At 40.8% G+C, this 27396-nt stretch overlaps 1 protein-coding gene across 1 annotated transcript in view; it reads left to right on the forward strand.

Annotated features, from left to right (window-relative positions):
- LOC131468296 (vitamin D3 receptor A) overlaps positions 1-22926 on the forward strand; it is a 67186-nt gene extending 44260 nt beyond the window's left edge. The window contains exons 3-10 of the mRNA XM_058642361.1: positions 3129-3276; positions 4011-4141; positions 13504-13688; positions 16153-16252; positions 17154-17331; positions 18822-18973; positions 19628-19744; positions 21746-22926. Of these exons, the coding sequence (XP_058498344.1) occupies positions 3131-3276; positions 4011-4141; positions 13504-13688; positions 16153-16252; positions 17154-17331; positions 18822-18973; positions 19628-19744; positions 21746-21999 (1263 nt within the window). The 5' untranslated portion in view covers positions 3129-3130 and the 3' untranslated portion in view covers positions 22000-22926. The remainder of the gene's footprint in view (positions 1-3128; positions 3277-4010; positions 4142-13503; positions 13689-16152; positions 16253-17153; positions 17332-18821; positions 18974-19627; positions 19745-21745) is intronic.
- Positions 22927-27396: the final 4470 nt, after the last annotated feature.

Here is a 27396-nt window from a genome sequence, read left to right on the forward strand (position 1 = left end):
TCGTTGTGTCGTCGTTGTTGTTGTTGTTGTTGTTGTTGCAGGTCTGCTGAGATGTTTGACACGCAGCTGTTTTGACCGCTCAGACAGTTTCATTATTCACCGGCTGCTGTTTGTGTGACAATGACTTAATGGTGTGTGTCATGTGTTTGTGTGCACATCTGTCCCGTAAACACAGCCCACACTCATGCGGACACACAGACACTAAAGTGACTGATGATGATGTTTGTGAATGAGACAAACGCCACACACACACACACACACACACACAGGTAACAGGTAATGCTCCACCAGCAATGAAGTGTGTATGTGTCTCTTAGTGCTTGCTCTCTCTCCTAGAGTTTTAACATTTCTACTAGCTCAGTGAAAAAAGAAACATCTTAATAATTAATTGTGTTTTGTGTATTCTTTCATTTGCATTCCAGGCTCAGTTTTGTCCTGTGTCTCGTTTCAAGAGACTCGGTTTATTCTGGCCCAGCATTCTATTTTACTTTCTTACACCGAGTAGTCAAAGCTAAAATCATTTTCTAATATATTGAGTTTTCTGCTTGACCTGATTGTATTTATTTTATTGGTCGCATAAATCACCATTGAACATATGCACCACTGTCCCATTCAATTTAGAAAAAATGTCAGACTGATTCTGACTTGTGGGTCATTGTCTCAGGAATGCCAATTGAATTTTGGTTTAAGGAGGAAAAGGAGTTGACATTTATCTCTACTGCTGTATGATAACTTACTGGGAAATGATGCTTCACAGCCAAAAAGCCTGCTAGCTTTGTACGGATATGTGCCTGTATTCAGGTGGGGACTGGTGCTGAAAGTTCCAGTTAGACGTAATGAGAGCTAATGGAGTCTGACTATGTTTGTCTCCATCTTGACTTATCCCGCTTACCTGTCTCTCGTCACACTCCCTCGCCTCTTTCATTATTTCTGTCTCGCCATGCTTTTGCTTCACTGCACCAATTATCTTGTATCTCTTTGTCCTTGTTTGACATAATCTGAGACCTAGTCCTCCGCACGTCATCTCCCCACGGGCTATATTCTGCAGCCACGTGACTCTTTATCCTGCTGTGCCTAAGTTCATTACGCGTATAACCCCCCCGTCGTCCCCATTCGAGTGTCTTCCCCTGACACGACCTCTCTATAATGTTGTTTAGTCTGGATCTGTTTCTGTCAAGCTAAGTCTGGACAATAATTCAATAACAATAATATGTGCTGCCATATAATTCTCTTCAATATCAATATAAGATAAAGAGTGGTCTCAAGTGAAGCAGAACCTCACTCCTGGAGATATAGTAACCAGGGAGAAACTCATGGGTCTTCTTGGGTCAAGTCATTGGGTTAGGGTTAGGGTCAAAACAAAATCAGGCACTCTGGAAAGACCCATCGAAAAGCTCTGTCTCATTTGTGAAATGGACTCATAAAACTACAAGACCTACTGAAGTGTATACAAAAAGCTTGTATGTATATTGCAGGCTTCTCCTTGCTAAGTTTGAGTAATTGGTAGCCTTACTGCCTCCCAATTAGGAGCTGGGAAATGTTGGTGCCAGTATTGAGTTAATTTAGTTTAGAGTTAGTTTAAATGATTAATGCAGGATTACTTGTTACAGTGTAATTTGTGAACAGTGTAAGTAGTTAATTGTCGGCCTTAGATAAAGGGTACCATGCATGGACAATTTGATGGCTATGATAGATCGAGGGATAGAGAGTTATGTACTGGAAAATATTTAGCATTTTGGGAGGTTGACGTGTCCGTTAGAAGCTCTACTAGGTTTGGTGTACAAAGGTTTTCTGATCGTGTTACGTTAGGTAATGTTATATTAATGTTAAATCAATAGGGAATATTGTCTTATGTGTTGTCAATCTAAGAGAGGTTTGGATATAATGTAGACGGAAATGTAACCTGGATGCATATCTATAATTGCTTTTAAACATTTCTGGTCTTTTCCATGCATTTTCCACATATTTCTAACATTTTTTAAATCATCCCCTTGATGATTTCTCTTTTGTCTGAGAAATGCAGTGGAGAATCAGAATGTTTTAGGTTTTTAAAGGAATGGAAATCTGAATGAATAATAATAATAACAGCAATAGTAATCATAGATTTTTATCTTTGAAAACCTCTTTATTCTTACAGCAACAAAACATTGAATCAGCAGTTCTTTATTGATATAACCTCAAGACTTTAAGACAAATGTAGACACAAATAAATTGTAGGGAGTTTATCTACTTGATTACTTGTGATGTAGCACCCCATTTCCTTTTTATTATAATCAAACATAAGCAATTTCCTTGTATTCTGGAAACAGTGACAATAAAGGCATCTGAAATAAAAATAAAAATCTCTCATCTAAATAACATGGCTTTTTTACAGCTGTAATGTGTTTTTTCTCCTTGATAATTTACTTATAAGTAATGTCAAAAGTCTGGTCCTTTTGAACCAATGAGAATGAACCAAGTCGAGAGGAAAAAAACCCAAAACATTATTAATGGCTTTTAGTTCAATCTGAGGCGTTTTCAGAAAAAGAGATTGATATGGATTAGCTTGCTCACAGTGTTTGTTACTCTACTGCTGTTTATTTCATAGGGTATGGCCAGATGGTGTGTGTGGGTGTGTGCTGTATGTGTGTGTGTGTGTGTATGGAAAATTAAGTGCTGTAGATATATTTCAGTTTTGCCAGTATTAAACGTATCCGTCATTTCGTAGCCGTTGGCCCTCGTTCCATCATCAATTCTGTTCCCCATTAACGTTGTTATTTCATGATCCGAAAGGTTTTTGTTTTGTTTTTTTTGTACGCATGCACGCGCACAAGTGTGTGTGTGTGTGTGTACCTGTGTCTGCTGAGTCATTTAGCCAATGGTGGTGAGACGCAGTGTGTGTGGCTGTCAATGACTTTTACTAAATATGCTAATAGCCCGACACCTGTTTTGTATAAAAAGAGGAAAAATCCGCCCTCGTCAAACATACTCTCAGACACTTTGCTCACAACACGAGAGCAAAAGGACCAGGGATATTTTTTTGTGTGGCTTTTTTCCCCTTATGAGGTTAATAATTGATTATAAATGTATCCCGTTCACTCGTGTCTGTGTTTGTGTTGACGCGTTTCTCTGTCTCTCCTCGTTTTCAGTGATGGAGCCCATGACGGTGACGACGTCGGTGGTCGGACCAGAGGAGTTCGACCGCAATGCCCCGCGTATCTGTGGCGTGTGCGGTGACAAGGCGACCGGCTTCCACTTCAATGCCATGACCTGCGAGGGCTGCAAGGGCTTCTTCAGGTGTGTGTCATCCCTGAACTGATATGGATGCTTGTGTGTGTGTGTGTGTGTATCTTGTCGCGTCAGGCGTCATTGGGGATTTATCTGTCAATCTCTGTCTGAATTAGATTCCTAATTTTTGCACGTTTGTTTTGATATTAGACTTATCTTCATTTTCTAGACTCTACACTGTTTACATACACTATATTAAATCTGATGTTACTTATAGCATGTTTTTCTTTTTGGCTCTTTTTGGTATTATTCGGTGGTTTCCATAATCCTATTTCCAATCATTCGGCCGTAATCGCTCTTGGACACACAGGGATACATTCAATACTTTTACTTCTTCATCATGAATTCAGAAGTAATAAACTTAATTTTAATCCCACTAGCCGCAGGAAGAAAAGCAAACCCATCATCCCCTCAAACAGGATGAGCTGGTTCAGGAGTTCAATTAGGAATTATGAGAAAATACAGTTGAAAAATGTAAATTAATTGACCACTGAAATGGTTGTTTTTAAATATTTTGCTGTAAGGAAATATGAATTAAAACTCCATGGCTTGTTTCAGTAAAGTTTGTAGTCCAGAAGTAACTTAATTTAATTTAAACTTAGTTATACATAAGTTTTAAACGTTCAAAAGGTGAATTAATTCATTGAAAGATGATTAATATGCACGACAAAGAGCTGCAACATATTTTAATCACCATCGGGAATGAGTGATTCTATTAAGTGAGTCCTGTTGCATTCCTGCAGGCGCAGTATGAAGCGCAAAGCCTCCTTCACCTGCCCATTCAACGGAACCTGCACCATCACCAAGGACAACCGGCGCCACTGCCAGGCCTGTCGACTTAAACGCTGCGTTGACATCGGCATGATGAAAGAGTGTGAGTTGAGACCTTTTTCATGATCGCCGACATCCTAGAAACGCTGCTGATGTTTTGGAGTAACGTAGCGATATTAAGGCTCCGTTACCTCTGTCATTAATAATTGATGTATTATTGATTTCGTTCTTGTGGGGTACAGTAGAGCAGCTGCTTATGATGCTGCTTTGCTGTGTGAAATACAGTTTGTTGTCTTTTTTTTTTTTTTAGTACTTGACCAGATGGGTTTTTTTTCAGTCAGTGCCAAATGTGCGCACACCCCCAGCTTGACACACAAAAAGCCAGTTAAAGGACAGTAGCCTATAGTCGGGGCAGGAGATTTATCTGTGCTTTGTGCTCGAGCAGCTTATTCAATGGCTGTCTTGTCTGTGTGCCTCAGTGTTTTTGGCTCGTTGGCTTGGCTTCCAGTCAGTACAATAAAGTAGAAAAATATTACATTAAAATCCACTATTTTAATCAATGCAACAGTCCAAATGAAATCAATAAGAAGAAGTACAGCGTTGCCAGAATAAATGATTTAACTCAGGCCTTTGTGTTAGTGTTATTGGCTCTTGATCTTTTATGTTTAATTGTATGTCATTATACTGATTTAACTTGTGCCTAATAGTTGGTGGTTAAATAAAGGATTAGTGGTTTACAGCTTACATGGCTTTTAATTTGATACTTAAAGACAGTCAGGAAGATCGGAAGCTTTGTCCAGGTGTAAACTGATCTGATTTGCTACAAGAAGACAGACAGTACTAGTTATGCATAGGGTTGGCTGCTGGGCCATATGGTAAACAGCCGGGGGCAATTAGTAGCTGCAAATAAAAAAGCATTTAATCTTGCTTTTGTCCCACCAGATGGGCATTTTAAGACTTTCTTAAGCGGCATAATAATATACAGTATCTTGACTAATTCATTTTTTGTCTCTGTTGGAAAGGCAGAGTGACACCTCTGTGCTCGTACCCACGTTGCTTATGCATACAGTAGCAGGGTGTAATGCAAGAAGAGCGTGCTGTGAAAGGAGAGTGAGACATCGAGGCGACACCTTGTCTCTACACGTTTGTAATGACTGACGCACAGCGGCGTGTTATTAATCTGCATGTTGATAAATTAGCACTTTACCTGCAGTAATTATGTCACTTATTTAAATGAAAACAAGCCGAGGACGTCGGCGTGCTTTTGAATACTAACCCACAAAGAGGGGAAAAGAAAGGGTGAAAAAAAAGGGGAAGGAAAGTGGGGTGGTGGTGGTGAATGGACGGGTGGGGGGGGGGGGTGTTACATCTTGTGTAACAATGGCTCCCTTTCTTCAAAGAGATGCATACTGGTATTTCCCACATATCAGTCTCATGCGGGCCAAATGCATATATGCATGCACACGTGTGTGTGTGTGTGTGTGTGTGTGAGAGTGTGAGAGAGAGAGAGAGAGGGGTTCAGACAAATGATAACAACCATGCCTACCACAAATAGCCACATGACACTGGAATGTCTGTGTTTCATTGAGAAAAGATGAGAAGACAAGCAAGCCAGAAGGAAAGGAGAGAGAGAGAGAGAGAGAGCGAGTGTGCGCGCGCGAGAAAGAGACTCTTATCTGTATAAAATGGTCTCTTTGTTTCTCACAGCTAGTATACAGGCTTAAAGAAAGCCCACCATGTTCTCATTCTGCTGTGAAATAGAGTGGCACCGCTTTTTTTTTTCTCTGCTCCTGGTATTAACATTCGTCCTCAGTGATGCACGCTCAAGTTTTCACCCCTGGCACTGAAGTGAATCTTGGATGCGTCGTCTCCTGTGACTACATACAGTTAGGGCCTATATTTGGACAAAGACACCACCACAATGAATGTGAAATGAAAGACTCGGGGTGTGATTAAAGCGTAGACTCTCGGCTTGTGCGTTAACTTTTGAGGAATTATAAGTATTTTTATACACTGTCCATATTCAGGGGCTCAAAAATAACAGGACAAGCTGAAATCATGATAAATAAAAGGCTTGTGTTGAAAATGCTTTGCAGTCGATGACTTTCTGAAGTCTGGAACCCATGGACATCACCAAATGCTAAAGTTTCCTCACAAGTTATGCTTTGCCAGGCCTTTACTGCAGCCGCCTTCAGATGCTGCTTCAGTTGCTAATCAGATCTGGCATTCCCTTTGTTCATATACAAACTGTCATCATGTTGAGGAAGAAAAAAAATATGTTTTTAACATACTGTACTGTACAGATGTGTCAGCTGTGTGTTTGTGTGAGCATGTGTGAGACTTGAGTGAGACTTAAACCATTAGAAAAATAAATGATGTCCAGTGTTAATATTGAGAACGTCAGATGAGGAGGCGGTCTCTAATGCATCTCGATCACAGATTGCATTCATACATACTCAGGAATGAGACCACATGTGTCCTCAAACCACCTTTGAATGTGATTTTTGGTGAAATGAACACGGATTTGCAAAATGGGTGCGATCTGTGCCGTTTACAGTGACAGCTGTAAACGGCACAATCATTCCAGGACAAGGCTGATGATAATACGCTGGTGAAGGTTCAAATGAACCCTTGAATAACTGCCATCACTGCCATCTGCAGACTTTAGATCAAGAGGTTACACTTATTAAATCTTACACTTCTTAAGTACCAGGCAGCTTTATTCATACAGCTGCACTTTTCTGCATATTAACTTACAGTATCTTCTGGCATTGAAGTCACTGTCAAGTAAAAAAAAAAGAAAGAAAGAAAAAGTCTTTCTGTCTGTGAGGTTGGCACACTCGGAACAATTAATAACGCGGTCTTTGATTAATGCTGAATTGATTTCCTTTCCTCCATGTCAAATGTGCAGTTCCCCCTCTGTCCAGCCGCTCTTGAACTTGGGAAAACAAATAAGCAGTCGCATAATGTGTTTTGCATTTGCGTCTAAAGCTGTAAAACAGATCATCCCGATGAAGAGACGAAAACAGACGAAGGACAGTCACTGTGTGTGGATTACTGGGTATTTCTGTGACTGGAAGCTCAAGCCACAGTCCATACAGTGTTTGAGCCAAAGTGGACTCAGTTTATTTTTTCCTCTTTAAAATAAATAAATCCGGGTTCAGTAGGTCATGGTTGAGGTACTGGCTTTACCTCATTTTAAGCCAGGAAAAAGACTCTGTGTACATGTGTCTTGTTTGTGGGTTCTTGTGTTACGTGTGTGTGTGTGTGTGGGCATGCATACATTCTCTTCGCATGACTAAGGGGATACAGCAACACAGCATGTGTGTCCTGGAAATTACAAAACATGCTGTGGCCACAATCGATGCGAGTGCTGATTGATCAAAAGTTTCAAGCCTCACATTAATCATGGACTATTTGTCCCTGTGCTCGATTGTCTAAACACAGACGTTGATACACACACACGCACACACACACAGTGTTAATAAAGGAGACACTTTGTTGACATGATTGATCTCCATGTTGTTTGTATGGTTGTGGTTAGGGAGTGAGCCTGTGATCTCTCGCTCACAGGACTACTGACAAAGCTTTAGAGACATTTGTGCACATGTTGATAGCACACGCTGTTCTAATGAGCACATTCCTAACTGTCTCCCATTGTGTGTTCCTGTCTCCATGAATCTCACTGAAGCACTGGCCGATCGCGGCAGACTCGTGAACAGACTCTCTGCTCTGTCCTGGACTTGTAATGATGTCATCATTTAATACAGCAGCACTCACAGATTAGGTGCACTCATGCTAAAGTAATGTACGACACTCGCGCTGGTGTAAACAGGAAGCTGATTCTCTCCCCTGCAGTCGTTTGCTTGAGAAACAATGGTGAAAAAGTACGAACAAGGATTTCTGTTCTTATGACGAGGTGTTAATAAACCAAAATGCAAGTCTGCATGAGACAGAATAAAAAATCATCCAAGAAATCTATTAGAGTCAGCATTTGGCCTTCAGTTGTAGTTATATAATGTTTTCTCAAGTGTAAGTATATCTAATATTACGCTTGTGAATGCATTTTTGAGGTTCCATTACAATACAGTCAGCCTCTATTTGTGTGTTTGTCTGATTTTCTTGTGTCAGATTTGTTTGAGCTTCAAAAACATTCAGATTACAAGTGTGTGTGTGTCTGTGTGTGTGTGTGAGAGAGCTGTCCCAGCTGAGTGCGTAGTAAACACCCTTTTGCTATCCTTGTTTGTCAAAGGTCAAAGCGATGCCAGGAAAAAAAAAAGACCTTCCCACTTGTGTGAGTGTCTGTGTTTGCATGCTTGCTGTGTTTGACTGTTTGTGTGTGTGTGTGTGTGTGTATTTGTAGCAGGTTAAGAATCACATGAGAGGTTTTCTTTTTTTTTTTAAACATCTTCCGTGTCTTTCAGTCAGAAAGCTTTTATCCAGGCTCTGTCCTCCACTTACTTCCCAAATCTTTAATTGTGTTTTAAGGGCCTTTTAATGGATGAGGACTGAGGATTATAATAAACGCCAGATGCTCCATTTATAGTGGAATAAACCAAAAATATGTTAACGGGGGGGTGGGAATGAATCCAAACAAACTTTTATACACTGTGGACAATTTTAGCTTACTTTTAACTGTGTTACACAATGTGCACTCCAAAGATAGCTGAGACTTAAAGGAATACTTCACTAGAATTGGGGTAGTATTTTAGTAGCCCCTTTTTCTAGCTAACTTGTGTCTGTCCATTCTGCTTCAGTGCAGTCCGATTGAAATGACTGGCCAACCATAATGGGAGAGTCCTTTTCTTATTCTTAATTTATTGGTGGTTACTTGATTGTGAGTGTGACAAATCAAGATACAAGAGGATGTCGGAAACAAATTCTTTAATTGTTCATACTGAAGTATTGTAAAACAAGTCATCCGTTTTGACTGTTTTACACGTTTGGTACTGTAACTGCAAGAATTTGGCGAGTAGACAACATGTCAACTATTGTACTTGTGTCACCACATCATCCTGCACAGCTCCATTGTGATCTGCTGACGAGCCATTGCACATCACACTCCGCATGTGTGGGTGCCCTGATGCCTGACTGACCTGAATTTACCCCCTGATCATCACAGGCCTGGAGCAGTGATGGAAAAATCCTGGCCACACACCAAATCCAGCCTGACATATATCACAGCAGATCTGAGAATTAGCCGCCTCCATTGTGTTCACTCCAGTGGCCGGTTAATGAGTAAGCCTGCTGTGAACCTTCAGCCTCCACACTACTTCTCAACACCTTTTTCATTGTCAGTGTGGCAATACTGGTGTTTACCAAACTCAAATAAATAGATTTATTTCATCAAGCACCCTCGATGTTTGCCTTTCTCTCTGTCTTTCTTTCTTTGCTCCTCTCTGCCATTCAGGGCACCACATCACCACATCCAATCAGTCCCTGCCAGACAGCAAACTTTCTTTGGTAAACTGCTGCGTCTGTGCCAAACACCGTGTGATGGTTAAGATGTCCCTTTGATGGCGTGTTGTGTTTTTTTGTGTGTGGACTCCTGCCTTAACGATGCCATCCAGGGCTTGGACTTGGCTAGAAACTGGCTGGTTCAATTATGTCCCAGCCTTAGAATAGCTGCTTTGACAATCTGTGCCAAACTCTGCCTAAATTGTTGCTGTTCATGTTCAGGGTGCATGGTTATCCTCACCACAAGGAGTGGTACTGGCTTGGGATAAGATGGACATTGGAGCGGCGCCAAAGCCTAATTAATGATGGTGGTTTAAAAGAGATGAAAGCGGAGCAAATCCTTTGGTTAGCTAAAGCAGGCAGACTCATTTATTTGCCCTTTTAAGTCCGTGTTACCAAACTGTTGTTGTTGTCGTCGACTGCATCACCACATCGTGTGCTTATGTAATGTTGCTTCTGTGGCCGCAGCAAGGGTACAATCACTGAATGTCCACTTCAAATATAGTTGCTTACAGCTTTCAGAAAAACAACCAGTATATAGTATGAGGGATTAAGACCTGAGCACTATTCTAATTCTGACTCATCCATGCCATCATATTGGTTTGTTCAATTAGCGGTTGCTTTAAAGCACATTATTTGGTGTATTTATTCCTTTTAGCCAAATATGCCTTTACTCCTTGCCATTGTAAAGGCTAAAACTACATTTTATAAGGTAATCTAATCTTGAATGATTAAAACAACAGTTAAGGCGAGGACACAAGGACACTATGCATATATTGTTTAAAGAGCTTTTTACTATGCATTCAGTCTGCATGAACCAGGTCTCTCTTTACAATTAAAGTAGCTCTAAATCCAAACATATAAGTCTAAACAAATACAGTAGCGTAATTTAAGGGTGCTGAATTGGATGTCTACAATGTGTGAATGGTGAGTTTTAGGATGGCATAGGGGTAACATTTTAACCATGCTACATTAGTGGCATGTTAGTCGTGTGAGCTAATAAAACAACAAGGCATTTGTTCATGTGATACACAAATATTAACCAGACTAACCCGGGGAAATATGGTGCATTTACTTTCCATCCAGAGAAAAGTTCTTTTTACTGTTTCAGCTGCGTCAGATTTATTTGAGAAGTAGTGATCTCCATGCCGGAGCATCATGGCTGCACTCTCCTCTGACAGAGTTGTGGTGTTTTGTCCTTGGCAAAGGCAACTAGCTTCACTTCCAGGCATTTGACTTCTTCTGCTTCTTCCCAGTAGATTAGTGCCATGGTTGATCTGAGCCCTCTGCTGGCTAAAGGCGTAACTACACCCTATGTGAGGTCCAGAGAAATGACGCATAGACAGAAGAAAATAGGTTAAATTCGGCTATTAATTGACTATGACTGTTGTGATGTGTCTCTGTCTGTGCAGTTATGTAGTTCATGGGTAATCAATCATAAGTCACTGTGACTTTGAGTCAAAAAAATAACATGGGATGACCTTTCAGAGGTCAGGTGTTACTCCAGCATTTGACTACACACAGAGCCAGGCCAAATGTAAAACACCACCAAGGGAAGTTAATTCTCTCTTATGTTATTAAACAATATTATTATTATTATTATTATTCTCACTGTCTTTCTTTCTCACCTGTATTTGCACTGTATCATCAAGAAAAGCCTTTCCTTTTAGACATTCAGCTAGATATTCCGATCAGGTTATGCATGATGTCGGTTGGCAAGTACTGCATGTTTTTTCCGCGAGGAAATCTTTGCTCTGAACCTCTGTTCTTAAAAGCATACTTAACCATTCAGTTCTCCACGTGTGGTTCCAGCTCTGTACTTTGTGTTCCGGGAACCTTGAAATACATCATCAGTGGCATCCAACACTGATGATGCAACACTCTGCCCGCCTGTTGCTGTAGGCTAAAATGAAATAACATGTTCTCACAATAACCCCTACCCTTGTCAGAGTACAGTACATTGAGGGTTTAATGCAGTAAGCGCTGCAGATTGAGTGTGTTTTCAGGTGCAGTTGCAGGTGGTCCCATCTGCTTTCTCCATCAAAGACTCGGCGTGATATGTACAATCGCGACCCTCAATAAAAAAACCGCAACAGCGATGTGCTGAAAAAGAAAATAGTAATAAATAGGCTCTGTTTACGGAGTAGACTAATAAGAAATGTAACAGATTTGCCTTTTCCTTTACAGATGTCACAATACACATACTGAGCTTTCAAGACACCTGTTTTTCATTTTCAATAATGTCTTCAGCCTTCAGCCTGTAATTCAAGGTTTCCTGTTTCACACCATCAGCGGCAACTTTACAACACACATCCAGATGTAGACGTCTTCAAAAGACAAATATGGCCATGCACTAAATTGTATGTATGATTAATGTTAGAGTTAATCAGAATAATTTGCAGTACACAAGGAGAAGAGTTCAAAATGGCCTGTGAGAACTGGAACACTTGGAGAAATGGCAGCTGTCTGATTTAGGGTTGGTTAAACGCTCCAGGGACACCAGCCTTACAAAACGACCAGCTCCAGAGCTACAGTCTGTGCTCTGAGTTCAGTTAGATTTTAGAAAAGGGGAAAAGAGACCGTGTTTCTGTAGGTTATATGAGTAACTGTGACCTAAACTCTTCCTGACCCACCACAGCTGTACAGTATGTTCTCTGCTCAGTGCCGTTTACAGAATATTTTCACAGCAGTGTTGCACTGCTTTCCGCTCTCTCTCTGTTCTCCGTTTTCAGCTATAAATTAAGTTTCACGTGTGTTCTGAGATACAGACAGGTTTTACTGTTCGTCGAGTAGTTGGTTTACAACATAGCAACGACATAACAGATTTTATTACGGCTTTGACATTTCCCAAAATATGGTTTATTATGGTCAAAGGGGTCAGTGTGAGCAAGGCTGTGTGTAAGAGCTGTGAGAAACGTACGACGCAGCATATATTATGCACACTGCTCGTTCTTTTTGCTTCAGTGTGAATTGTATTTTTAAGCCAGCAAAAACAAATATAAATTGTTGCAGTATGTAATAAATGTCCGTTGGGAATATAACATGACAATTGACAAAGTCAAAAACAGATACATTCACTACATTTAATGCGTTCTTACTTTACTGTAACACTCTGCCTGCAGGCTTTTATTATTGCTGCAGCATAAATAAGGCAAGACGTGCTTTAATGTCTAAGAGCAGTTACATCAGCTGTATAAAAAGGCAGCACACATGACAGACCTGCTCTGGCTGCTCAACAGAAACTAATGCTTCATGTAACCTTAAAATAAATTCAAATAAAATCTCTCCCAGCTCGTTATTCTTGTCCAGTACTGATATCACAATCTTGATTCAGATATCAGCCTTTTTTAACATATGTGTGTGTGTGTGTGTGTATATATATATATATATATATATATATATATATATATATAATATTTCAGGTTATCCTGCCACTAACTTGCAGTATGCTAACACTCAGTGATTACTTTTGAAGATGTCTTCATCCACAGTGAACTGCGTTCCTTGGCTCATAATTTGATTCTCTCTAAACATTTGTTCTTTGAAACTAATTATACAACCCATAATGAGAGGAAGAGCAATCAAGTCAAACCATTAGATAAGAAAATGTACAAAAAAAAGTACCTGATTGATGGGAATAAATGACAGTAAATGTAAATATTGATACAAATGTGACCTCCTGTAGAGTCTGTACCATGATTTCAGCCTCAGTCTGAACATGTCTGAATATATTTGGGTGATATTGTAATGAATTCAAGCTACTGTTTCACCATTTCCTTGTCCATATCATTTTAACATGGATTTAATGTTTGTAGTGTTGATGCAGACCATTAACGTGTGGTGATGTGGTTCCATTAGACTGTTGAAAGTTAAAATGTACTCATTTGGGTGAGGTGTTTCTGTCATTCTGGTTTACATGTCGTATCTATCTATGTGCAGTATGTATGTGCTGTTTATTTATAAACTCTTTCAACATGTCCTCTCTCTCTCTCTCCTCCTCAAACCCAGTCATCCTGACAGACGAGGAGGTGCAGAGGAAGAAAGATATGATATTGAAGAGGAAGGAAGAAGAGGCGGCCCGAGAGGCGATGAAGCCACGGCTGAATGATGAGCAGGCCCAGATGATTTCCTCTCTGGTGGAGGCTCACCACAAAACCTACGACGCCTCCTATTCTGATTTCTCCCGCTTCAGGGTTAGTCCATTACACACGATTTTATTCTTCATCAAAACCACACTGGCATTATCATTGATACAGTCAGGGCTGCTTTGTTCTCCACCATAAATATGGGTGGAGCAGGTCATATTGTCATCCAGGTATGGTTACCCCAAACCCGACATCTGGACACAATATTGTATATTAAAAAAAAAGGAAGCTCTTTTTTTAATATACAATATTGTGTCCAGTAGATGTTATATACATTTCAATGTATTTGTTAACATTAACATCAGGAAACTTTTACTTATGTAAAGGTGTAGTAGAGCGGTCCTTCCTGGAGACTGGGTTGGGACCCAGAGAGAGGTCGCAGGAAATATTGTTTACTCTTGGAAATGACATCCATTCAATATAATATTACATTTTACAGACATACAGCAGTAAATTATAGAAGACAGAAGAGTTTTCTTCTCACAAATGATATTTTCAAGGTTTCGGAAACACTGAGGTACTGAATACCGCTGTCTTGAGCGGAGAGTGATGTCGCACACAAACAGACACACAGCTGGTCTAGCTGTTGCATTTGCATATAAACAACCTATGCTGCGTTCAAGAGACGAGTCTATTTGAACATTCCAGTCAATATATTCGCATTTCCTGAAATTATATTGAATTGTGCAATGTTGCTTGTTGAATTTGACCTCTGCACTTCACCCATCCTTATCCTACACATAAAGTGGACACAGGAGCAGTGGGTAGCACTTGGGGAGCAATGATAGATTGTGTACCTTGCTGATGTCACTTACTGTACAGACTATTAAGCCCTTCGAGGCAAACTGTCTTGGTGATGATGAGTTCTATAAAAATGGGCTTGAATTGTCTTGATTTAATTGCGAAATAAAATTTTTGTTCCTCTTTGGCCTAATCAATGTCATGCTGACCATCAGATGGACACGGTGAAACAGTTTATTGGCCAGCTTGGTGACCTGCAGTCCCACTGGGTTAATGAGATGTTAAGTCCCAGAAAATGAAACTGAAGTTCAAGTCAAAGGACACGACTGTGCTCTTTGCTTTAATGCACAGATAATCAGCCCCAGGGCTGCATCTGGCTCCACTTAAATGTTTTTTTTTCAGTGACCAGCAGGTGACATGACATACCTTGACTGATGGATAGACATCTGCCTGCTGTGCTGCTTCTTTTTCGACATCTGACCCGATGTTGCCGTCAGACTAGGGATCCGCGGCACATTCCACCTTGGCCACTTTAATTATACTGGTGAAACAATGCTCAGTATATGTAGAGCTCTATTTAATGTTTCTGCCATTGCAGATCAGATGTTCAGGTTCCTGGATCTGCATCTTCATATCAAAAGCCTTTAACTGGGAAAAAAACACACTCTTCATATTTATTCAGAAGTGTCATTGAGGTGAGGTTACTGCTTTGAAATGTTGCAATACTGAAAACCCATTTACACTGCTCTCTTTTTTTTTTATCTCAGACGTGGATGTTTTGTTAAAGATACTTTTTTAGAACTCAAAATGTCTGTCTCTTACATGTCAATCAAAGCTGTGGTGTTACTTATTAATCGTTTATTATTATAAACAAATGAGTCGGGTCCAATATTGAAATTCTGCCAATAGAGCACTAAGCCGAGAACCTCTCCTGTGATCTTCAGATAGCTGTAAATGTTGTCTGTAACCACAGACACTGACATGACAACAGCATCAACAGCACTGCCTGCCTGGGTGTGTTTTCAATTTGCTTGACACCAGTAACACATGTGACCGCAGGCTCTTTCACTGCCCGAAAGTGACATTTCCCTCCACCCCATGACTTGATACTGGCAGACGCCATTCTCTCTGCGAACCACAACAATTGGGTCATCCCAGTTAATGAGATGGAGGATAAAGATAGGATGGTTTCCTCCATTTCTGTGGTGTATTAGTGTCAAATCTTATTCTGCACTGCAGACAGCCACAACCACACTCAACCAGAATTGTTCAGACTTTTGAGTGGGGAGTGTCCCTTTAAACTACATGTGACCCCATAACAAATTAAGTACTCGGTTAATTTTAGAAAAAAATATATGCATAAAGTTGTCTTCACTTCTAATTGGATAAAAAAAGTAAAGTGTGCTGTGAATTGATTGGTAAATCAATGGGTCCAAATTCAGAAGGAGTGGAAGGTACACATTTAAGAATTTGAAATCATGGAACTTGTCTTGAAATTGGGCGACAAGTGACCAAATCTGTGTGCATCGCGTTTCGTACATATCTGACAGCTGTTCCTTTTGAGAACAGTATGTCAGAACCTGAAGTAGGCTAACTGAGTTTCCTGAACAACCGTGTTGGTTTAAAACCTCTCCGATGTGGGCTGAGCAAAATAGTAAAGAGCACAAGTTTTATCCTGATAACTTGGTCGCCCTGCTTCTAAGTAAGCTGTGAATATGCTCAGTAGATACTCAGACTATTGATAACTGTGTTTCTCTTTGTTGGGTTGCAGCCTCCAGTTCGCGAAGGCCCTGTTACGCGCAGCGCCAGCAGAGCGGCCTCGCTTCACTCTCTGTCCGACGCGTCCTCTGACTCATTCAACCACTCTCCTGGTGAGACACAAATCCGGTCCTTCTTCTTCTCTTGTGTGTGATTGGGTTCATGACTCAGGGTCGTCTTTACCGCTGTTCCACAGGGGATTTGTTGTTTTTCAAACAGAAATATGAACTGTAAACCTGCACCGCCTGTCTGCCTCAGTCTGATGTGTCTGTCAAAGTCCATCTAGCATGCGTCTGATCAACCTTACCACAAGTTTCCTAACACACGGTCATGTGTGCATGTGAAATTCTTGTCATAAAATGCATTTTAAATGACATTTATTGCAAAGACCTTTATCTACAGTAATGTCATCCTCCTTATTCCCATTCTTAATTACTATTAAATGCTTGCGTAGGGAGTAATATAAGAAGAAATGTGAAAGATATACTGTCTGTTTTGTTAACCCAGGTTTAACCCAAGTCTTGAAAGTTTAATTTCATATTAAACTTGAATATATTTTCTTCCAGCATACAAAGATGTGTATGGATCCAAGTTTTGTTGGAATGTAGTTTTAGTTTTCTTTTTTTAAATATGGTTATTTCAGTTTTAGGGTCAAGTCGAGTTATTTTTGAAATGATCTCCCCCTCCATCTGGCCTGGCTATTTGTGTGAAGATTGTCATAATTCAAGATCATAATTATCTAAGAAAAGATTAATCAACATGTGGCTCTTGTTTCACCTTTTATCCAAGAGTTGAACTGAGTGGTGAGGAGTACAGGTATATTTATACTCCAACAGCTCTTGGAACATTGTTAAAACACTCAGGAACACTAAATGAACCATCAGTGGCCTTGATAATAGAGATTAAATCACTCAAAGATGAAGAAGCCTCAACATGTTCCCCTTCAGTAATGTCTGTTGTCTTCTCCTCCCCTCTCTTTAATTGTCTTGTCTCCCAATCCTGTCCATAAAACAGAGTCCGTGGACACCAAGATGAACTTGAGCAACCTGTTAATGATGTACCAGGACGGTGCCAGCAGTCCGGACTCGAGTGAGGAGGACACTAAGCTCTCCATGCTGCCCCACCTGGCCGACCTGGTCTCCTACAGCATTCAGAAGGTCATTGGTTTTGCCAAGATGATCCCAGGCTTCAGGTACGAAGCAATAATTGGTTTCGATTAAAGAAATCCAGAACACTGCGGTTGTCTGACAATGTCTTTTTTAATTCTACCTCTAAATGTCACCAAAGTCAAATGTGTAAATTAATCAAATTTAATTAAAAGTTTAAAAATGATGCACATGCTTAATGATTTAGAATTATTTTAAGCACTTTCAAGAACACCAAATGTGATCATTTGGTGTTTTTTTGTCTTAAATGATGCTGTCATGACATATTCCATATTAAACAATGAGATATGTGACATTTTTTTCAGACAAAGTAATCGGTCTGTCGCTCTGAAACTAATTGTAAAGTATGATAAAAAATAAAATGCTTGAATGGTCTGTTGTGAGTGTGGGCGACACAGCAGACATATACCTGCAGAATCACCTTTGATATTATTGTCCTCTGGTGTCACGTTCCAGCCGTCTAGAAAATAAAACTTTATTACCCCTGCTGTTATCTGTTTTACTGGCTCCTGGTGAGGATTCTTCTTTTTTTTTTGACCAGCAAAATGCTGCTGCGTCCACCCGACAGTAACACGCACAGACACAAAGGCAAGCCGCCTGAATTAGCTCCCTAACCCACATGCAGAGCACTTCGATCTGCTGCCCACACGTACACAGCATATTATTGGATAAGGCATGATGTTATTATCACTCTCAAACAAACAAGAACTGGCTGGAACACGCTGTAGCTTCATAAACACGCTGAGCTGAGAGATAAGGTTATAAATGAATGCACACACAGAAGAGCACTTAATAAAAGAACACGGAAGACAGAACTCCTATATATACACGTGTGTATAGTGTTTGTGTGTGTGTGGTTAAAGGAATGGTTTCGTAACAGCATTTAGTTGATGTGCTGATTGGCTGACTTACTTTGCTGTGCATCAGCGATGTGCACATTTTTACAAATAATTGGAGCCATTTCTTTACCTTATATGATGGTAATGAATCAACTAAGTGTTTTTATCATCGTGTTATTATGGAGCGCAAGATGAAGTCTGACACTCAATTTGTGAAGCACTTATCTGAATGTGTCCTCGCCCACAGATGTTACTCTTGTATGTATGAGCAGCATTTAATTTTGAAATTCAGAACCTGACCTTATTGTGAGTGTTTACTTAGTGTGAAGTAAGTGTGAGTGTTTACTTATTTGCTTCAGAGAAATACAAAAAACGAAAGACAAATGTGCGTGAGGGAATAAATATCTTTATGGATAAAAACTGTAAAAAGAACTCTGAAGACCTACTTCTGTTTTTCTGTGTGTGTGTGTGTGTGTGGTTTAGGGTCACACAAAGTCTTTGGTTGGAAATGCTGTTGCTACAGTAACACATGTTCAAATGCATGCCGTCTTCCTCACACATGCACACACACACACACACACACATTTACGAGTGTCTTGTGGGTCTTGTGTCTTGACTGTAATCACATAATAATTGTGTAACTCAAAGCTGTGTTGGTGATTGTGTACATATTCCAGAGAGCTGACAGCTGAAGACCAGATTGCTCTGTTGAAGTCAAGTGCCATCGAGATCATCATGCTGCGTTCCAACCAGTCATTCAATCTAGAGGACATGTCCTGGAGTTGTGGAGGTCCCGACTTCAAATACTGCATCAACGATGTCACAAAGGGTTGGTTGCATCATCATAGTTGTGAAAATGGAAGTTTTTCTGCTCGTTTTAACTCTGACACACGTGAGTGCTTGTGATTGCCAAGTCGGAGACACGTCAATCCAACATCTATGGATACACGCGTCTCTTCTTCCTCGTTTAGCATTATTATTATTATTATTATTATTATTATCTGGAAGTTTCCATTAAGAGCCTCATCACCAAGCACCACGGTGATAAAAAAGTGACTCACGTACACTTACGTACACTCTCACGAGGAGAGAAAAGTGTCCATTGTTCCAGCTGATGACACAGCTGTGATGTTTTTTTCTTTCTCCCCCACTTTATATGACAGAGCCTTAAAAGGATCAGCCACACACAGCTTTTCTATGTGCTCTTGCACATTACTGTGAGGTTTTGACTTCAGGTATTTTCATAAAAGCAATAAAGCAACCACTAATACACACTGGGTGCTTATTCACTCACACATGCCGGACAGGAAGTTAAAGTGTTCTGTCAGCAACGTCTAAATACAGAGAGAGAGAGAGAGCAATAATTCTTTCTTTGAAGCCCACTGCTATACAAAGTGTGTTTTCATTCATAAGTCAGTAGTATCACTGTTGTTGCGCTGGTGCAAGTAGATGTAACTGCTTTTCTCTGCGTTGTGCTTACCAGCGGGTCACACTCTGGAGCTGTTGGAACCGCTGGTGAAGTTCCAGGTTGGTCTGAAGAAACTCAACATGCACGAAGAGGAACACGTGCTGCTCATGGGCATCTGCCTGCTCTCCCCAGGTACTGCCTGCCTGTCTGTCTGTGTGTGTGTGTGTGTGTGTGTGTGTGTGCGTGTGCTTCTGTGTTGGTGTATTTCCAGCTGAGCCACAATGAAAAAGCTCTTCCTGGAAGGTGACACATGCTCATCTACAGATTTCAGTACAAGGTTATAAAACCGCATCAGAAACGAGAGGTTTATGAGCTCATTAACCTTGAACAAGGCTATCGAGCAGCAGCAGTACCACATTACTGTTTATGAATAAAGGACATAATGCAGGTGAATCAGTATCTTACAGGCTCTAGCAGTTCAAATCACAACAATGTTACTTCAAGAGTGTAGCTATAGGCAACTGGACTTACATTAGTCACTGCCTTCAAGGATACAGTGACCTGGATGACTCAGAACCTTTACATTTATTTGTTTATTTTAAAGAGAGACTATACGGTACATTTGCCCCACTTCATTTATGAGAGTCTACTCTTCTTTTTTGCCTCTAATTTTAATGACAGCTTTGATCCTCGCGGGATGAATGAATGATAACAGTCCAACCGAATTCCATGGAGAGAACAGATGTTCTGCCGTTCCTCACAGATGATTAACATCTGTGATAGTATGGCTGGTATCATTTTCTGTACGTGTGTGTGTGTGTGTGTGTGTGTGTGTGTGTGTGTAGGTAAGAGAGACGGAGAGAATCGAAACAAAAAAAAAACTTTTCCTGGAGGCGTAGCGGGAACAGCCACAGAGGTGGTTTTAAGTATTTTGGCAGGTGTCTCCGTCTGTCTGAAGGGATTTTTGTCACAACAATACCATCACAAGTGTGCAAAACTGTACAGGTGTTTAGCTGAGCTCAAAATAAAGGGTGCTCGTGAAAATAATGTAATGAAAATACCTTGTATTCATAATGCAAAGTATATAATAATACTATCCTTTCTCATATTTTGCACGTGTGCAGTCCCTTGCTCCTGCCTCCATTTTTCACAGCCAGCACTATGTAGTGTATGTGGTTGTCCTGGGAGCCAGGTCCACGCCAAATTCACTGGACCCCATCTGGTCCAAACAAATTTATTTTGGTTTCATCTGACCAGAGAATGTCCTGCCAACATTCATCAGACTTCTTTTCATGCTCTTTGGCAAAGTTTAATCTTGCACTTTTGTGCTTCTTTGTGAAGGACGGTTTTCCTCTTGGACGCCATCTGTGGAGGTTGACCTTATACAGTGTCCTTCAGTCTTAATGACTCGCTGCGAAAACACCAATTAGCACAGATAATTTCCGAGCCAAGTCAGAACCCTGCGCGCTCTGTTTTTCTATGTAAAGTTGAGTAAACGGTGAAGTGTCAGTTTTTCAAGAACATTAGAGCCAGGACGGCCACTGTGCCTCATTCAGCTGTGGATCCTCCGCTACCTGCCAACGATTCCTGCAACTGTGTTTCAGCTCGTATTTTTGGTGCCAGCATTTTCAGTGAGAAGTTTTCACACATTGTCTCCTTAAAAACATGATTGTTTTTAGCGCCACTACCATGCATGCGAGCTGACGTCGTATCTGCATAGCTTGTTTTATCAAAAATAACTGTGTAAAAAAAGTGAAAATCCTGCAAATAAAGGGGAGTAGAAGTTGTATTCTTATTCTGATATTCAGTTTTAGTTTTAGCCAGGTATAAAAATTCAAGTACCTGATCTTGCTTTGTTATTTGCAAATTGAATGAACACGAGTTATCCATTAGATCTTCATTTGTGCAAAAGCATCAGTATACATTTATTGCAGCAATTTGCAGCATCCTCAGTGCAATCGATAATCAACTAAGAGTGAGCATGTTGATTGGCTATGATTACAGAAACTTTTCCAAAACAAAGCAACAAACAGCTCTGATTGACAGACTCTCTTTATTTTTCCTACTAAACCCCACCCTCTGCCACTCTTCCTGCATCCCTCTCTGACTCTCCCTCACTGTCTCTTTACTTGCCTCCTTCTCTCCTTTCACCCCCTTTGGAACTGACTCATACACTCTCCCTACATTCCACAGATCGTCCAGGTGTTCAGGACCACGCTCGCGTTGAGCAGCTCCAGGACCGCCTGTCGGAGGCCCTTCAGGCCTACATCCGGATCAACCACCCAGGCGGACGCCTCCTCTATGCCAAGATGATCCAGAAGCTGGCCGACCTGCGGAGCCTGAATGAGGAGCACTCCAAGCAGTACCGCTCACTCTCCTTCCAGCCCGAGCACAGCATGCAGCTAACCCCGCTGGTGCTGGAAGTGTTTGGCAGTGAGGTGTCATAGCAGACGAGGGGGCAAGCATGTGTGCATATACTCCCTCCTCACACATTAAGATGATTAACCAATCCCTTACCACCAAAACCCCAGCCTTGATACATCCATAGACCTTTGGGAGAGTAATAGATAATCAGACAGACAGTAAACAATCACTTCTTTATCACCGGCCCATTCTCCCCCTCTTCCTCCTGACCTCAAGGAGCAAGATTCCGATACCTGGACCTCTGGATATGTGGAGTTAGAGCATCGTAAGAGGATGTGGACTCCCGCAGCACTTTGATAGGGTTGGTAAACACCGTACCATGTCGTTTGGACATCCTGAGTCACAGACTTTAGGAATAGATTGACATCCTGATCCTCTTCACATCCACAAACTCACGATTTTGCCTTTTCCTCATCACTATATTTCTCCAGACATCACTACATCTATATTTTTTTACAGTGGTAAACAACTTGACGGATGTCATGGGTACATCCTCTTAACCATTATCCTTATAATTACAGGATCACATCATCATCATCATCATCATCATGACAGACAGGGACAGATACAGATTAAGAATTCTGGCACTTGTCAGGTACAGATACATTTCTAGCTGTGTCAGTATTCTAGTACTTTGATAGCAACAGTATGAAACATTGATAGTGAGTTACAGCTTGGGGCAGTGGGCGAGTGTAGCGTAATGTAATTAGGGATGCACCAGTGCAACATTTAACCTCCTGATACAGACGCTGATAAAAGGGCTCTGTGAAGGAATGACTGATTTGGAGAAAATATCTAATTGTGATCTATATAATATAATTATTTTAAAGCCAAACTTCATTATTCACTAGAATTGTTACTGTTTATTGTATCGTGTTTGATTTAATTGGCGAGTCAAATTAAGCCGTCAAATATAGAACAATTAAATCACAGCCCTAATGATTTGCTAATTGCGTTGTTCTAAATAGTGCTTTTGATTAAAAAAAAAAAAAAAAAAAAAAAGTCTTCAGCCCCGGCTTTACTTATCAGATGATACACAAGTGTAAAAAAGCGCCAAACTGCTGACCTTTCTTTTTAGCTCCCTCTGTGATATATTAGCTGTCATACACACACACACACACATACAAATAACATGCAGCAAAGAAAACTGGAGAATTGGACAGCTCTGTCCCATCGATCGGCTCAGCCATAACCCTATCCAGCAAGTGTCTAACTGACATCTGATGTTAGTGTCAGTGCATCCCTAAATGTCATGCTAATACTCGGCTCCACTGGGAGCAAAAAAAAACCACCCGGTGAAGACGAGAGTCGAAGCCCCCCCGTGTCTGTGTGAAGGAAAGGTCTCTGATGGTCAGATGAAGTGCAGCGAGGACGAGTGCGGAGGAATTAGTCTCGGAGATCGGAGGGAGATGCTACAGTCGGAGTTCCCTGCTCACAAGACAAAAGGGAATTTCACGAAACAAGAATGTATGTATATTGCTATATAAATATAAATGATGCGTTCAGTACAAGCTGATATATATATATATATATATATTAAAAATATATATAGAGATATATTTAAGAGAGCAAAATATGGTTGCTTTCATGAAAGCAAACTTGTTCTGACTGTTGTGTAATGTAGAGGATTTGAAGGCCCCTCCTTGGTTGTGTGTGTGTGTCCTGTTTGAGAAGACAGACGCATACACACGAGGAAAGCACTGACAAGTGTGTGAGGAGTCCTTCTATTTTTGTGACGCGTGTACAGATAATGAGAATATTGATGGGCCACAAGGGGGTGTGTGTACAGGCGCTGACTGAGGGTTTAGTGCAGGGAAGCACTTTTTCTTTTGGATTTTTCTCGTCATTGGACCTGTGAAGTTTGTAGACGCGACATCAAGTTTCGTGGATAGTGATAATCCAGAAATGGCAAACATTTGTTCGGCTGGTTAGATTGCTGCTAAGACAGTTAGAGCTAGATAGTTGGACAGAAACCAACTACCGGCTGTTGCCTCAGGGAAAAAGTTTGTGTGGTGATTTTGTGTACGTGGTGTTTACGGGCGTGTGCGTGTGTGGCATAAGCTTACAATCATGAGACAGAGATTGTCTTGGAAGCTCTAGGATTCACTGTGATTTCTAATTATACAAAAATAACAGCGTATGTAAGCTAAAAGTAAAACTTTTACTATATAAAAAAAACAAACTATAAGATTTTCATTCCTAAGCTTATGTTACAAAAAATGAACATAAGCTTTGAAATATTTTTTGCATTATTGTGCAATGCGTCACAGATCTATTAAGCTAAAGTACATACCCATTAAATGGCTACGTTAAAAAAAATAAAATATACAGTCACCAGTGTTGAAACATTCTTTGATTAATATCAGCTTCATGTTTTTCTTTCTTCAGGGCAAATTGAATATTGTACAGATGGTAGCAATATACAGCAGTTTCTTTTTTCTTTTTTTTGAATGAAATCCCTCAGATGCTTGTAACGGCAGGACAGAGATGTAAGACGAGAGAGAAAGAACCTTTTTATATTCTACATAAAACCAAGCCTCATACTGTTTTTGACACGTTAACATATATCATTTCAACACCAGCCGTTTAAGCGAGGTTAAGGATTTTACTTTTTAAAAGTCACTACATATCATATCACCTTTCTGTTGACATGGTGCGCGCTCTCCCCTCACGCAGACCTGGATCACCCCCTTGTGGACAAACTTTGTAAATACCACTTGCTAAGTCTGTACATAGTTAGAGATTAATGTAGGCAAAAAATACTAAGAATTCAGTTGTTGATAGCAAGATGTTCTGGAGATACAGCACTATATGCAATTAGGAGATGGACTCTTATGTTGTATTTAACTCGAATGCACAGAGGTGACGAATCCTGGAGAAGTTACTGAGTTGTTTTCAGGAGAAAACCCTCTGATTTAGGTTTGATTCATCGTAAAGGAATATTTCACGATTTGCATTTAGCTTTGTATCACTAGAATAGGGGTAGTAATAGTAAAATAAGTAATAAAAAAAGTAGTAATAGTAGTAATACAAAGCTAAATGCTAATCGGGGAAGTATTCCTTTAAAGGTCCAGTGTGTGTTAGAGTTGTGTTAACTGAAGGCTACATAGTCTCTCCAACCCTCTCAGAAGGGGCGGGGTGAGGTGAAGGACATTCACCTGTAACACACAACTTCAACAACATGATTCACACGCTGTACCTTCAAGAACAAGTTGCACTGGTTTGACACACATTTTTGGAGACAACATACAAAACCTGTCAATTTGTAGCTCCCAACGGATGGCACTCTTTTTGAACTGAACACAGTGAGTGCAGTGCTGGGACTCAGAAACCTAATGATTTATACATGCAAAGGTCTCAAGTGACTGAACATTCCCAGTGGTGGTCGTGTGGAGCATTCCAGCTGGCTGAGTCTCACGCACGCTCTTCACACACATTTAGTGTGAACATCCTTTTAAAGACACCCTGACGACTCAGTACGTCTCCACAGGAAATGTCCCCTCTGTCCGTTCCAGGCTTATGGATGTAGGTCTGTTCTCTTTTTTCTCTCTTTCTAAAGTCAATCGATAAGCTTTTGACAATTATACAGTATATCCATGATATTTTCATTTAGTGAAACTTTTTTGTTTTTGTTTTCCTCTGTTTTATTCTTTACAATACTGTCAATCGATGTGTTATAGTATTTGCTGTCTAGCTATCGCTTTGCTTGCTGCACTGGGACGTCTTTGAAATGAAGCAGAGATGAGCAAAGTGAACTCCTTGGGCCTTTTCAAGTGCAGGTGAACATGCTCCCTTTCCCAGAAGAGCCATTTTAACCAATGATGTGGCTTTAACTCACTGTTTGGACAGGGAAGAGACACTGGTCACCCTTTATCCCTCCTTTTCATACTGGAGTAACGAAAGACTGACAGAAGTCAGTGCAGCCATGTTACACCTGGATCTTTCACCTAAGAGGGAAGGAACACAGTGGAGCTCATCATGTGTTAAAGTAAAGACAGTCCCCAGTTCTGTGTTTGAGAAGAAGAAGAAAAAAAAGAAGCTATATCTGCTTTTCCAGGAGCTCTGTGTGATACACAATCAAGTGATCATAAACCAACACTGCCTCAACTGACTGACACAGGATTTAGCCAATGGCAAACTGTCGCGACTGCAGCATGGGCATGCCTCTTCATTCATCACCCAACCACCTAACCGCCTCTTCTTCTTGCAATAGCCAACTACAGCAGGATTACTCTTCATAGCTTTAACTCAGCGGCCAAGCAGGCTCTGCTTTTGGTATAACTGTGGTGCACCAAGGGCTGATGGGAGTCTTACGACTTTGTGGAACAGCTGCTCTGGAATCGGAGGTGCGACGACGTGCATGACGATGCTGAAATTGCTCCTTTATCCGCGTTTGACCCAGAAAAACAAACCTTTGGAGTGGACATCCAGAATACTGTGTAGAATTTGTATAGAAGTTCATAGGAGACAAAGTATTTTTCGACACAGGCAGACGTAGTGACGTGCTGTACAGGCAGAGTGCGCAGTGACCGGCGAGATGTTGCCTCCTGAATCCAAAGTGTGACGTTAACTTTCTCACTACTTTGTGTCTCTCACATTGCAGCTCTTTAATTATTATTCTTTTCTTTTTTTTTTTAAGAATAGTTGTTGAATTCCATACAAAAGTGGACTTTCTATATGACAGCATCCAACACCTACATCATCTGTTTGAAATGGAACGCAGGACGGGATGAAGGGGTGAGAGTCTGCTCAGTTTGAAGGGTCCTGACAGTGAGACATGTATCTAGCTTTGCTATGCTGCTCAAAAAACACGGATCATTTCCTACTTTTCACATATATTAACGGTGATGTTTAAGCTTGTACATGGAGACTGTTTTGCCTGCGCAACAGCTCTGGCTTAGCAGTTGTTTCACTCATGGTTAACACGAGGACTGTAGATGACGTCGGAGGACGTTGGCGCTGAAACAGACCCAAACCATGCTGAGGTCACTCCCCCTTTAACCCCTCCTCCCCTCAACCCAGGTCAGCAGCTCCACCTCAGTAGCCTTATTCATAGAAAACCTCTCTCAGCTGGAAACATTGAAAAGATACCTCAAGTCATTTACAGAATGTTTTTTTTAACAATAGCTTTTAAGGGAACCAAACATAAACTGTAATACACACATACACACTTTAACTCTCTCGTCAGATTCTTGCAGTGTTATAATATATCAAACATACAGTGAACTACGGTCGTGTTATCGTTGTCCAGCAGAATCCTTTTGCCAGTAGACCGGTCAGTGTGAGTGGATCCCAATGTTTCTAAGTGTTAATCGTCACTCTTGTTTCTCCGCTTCCCTCACTTGATCCTCGCCCCTTTGCCTCGTTGTGTGTTTAGCGTCTTCTTCATCTCTCTCTGGCTCTTCAGAAAAACGCGACGT

Source organism: Solea solea, chromosome 11 (genome assembly GCF_958295425.1).
Source record: "Solea solea chromosome 11, fSolSol10.1, whole genome shotgun sequence".
In the NCBI taxonomy this organism is placed as follows: Eukaryota; Metazoa; Chordata; class Actinopteri; order Pleuronectiformes; family Soleidae; genus Solea; species Solea solea.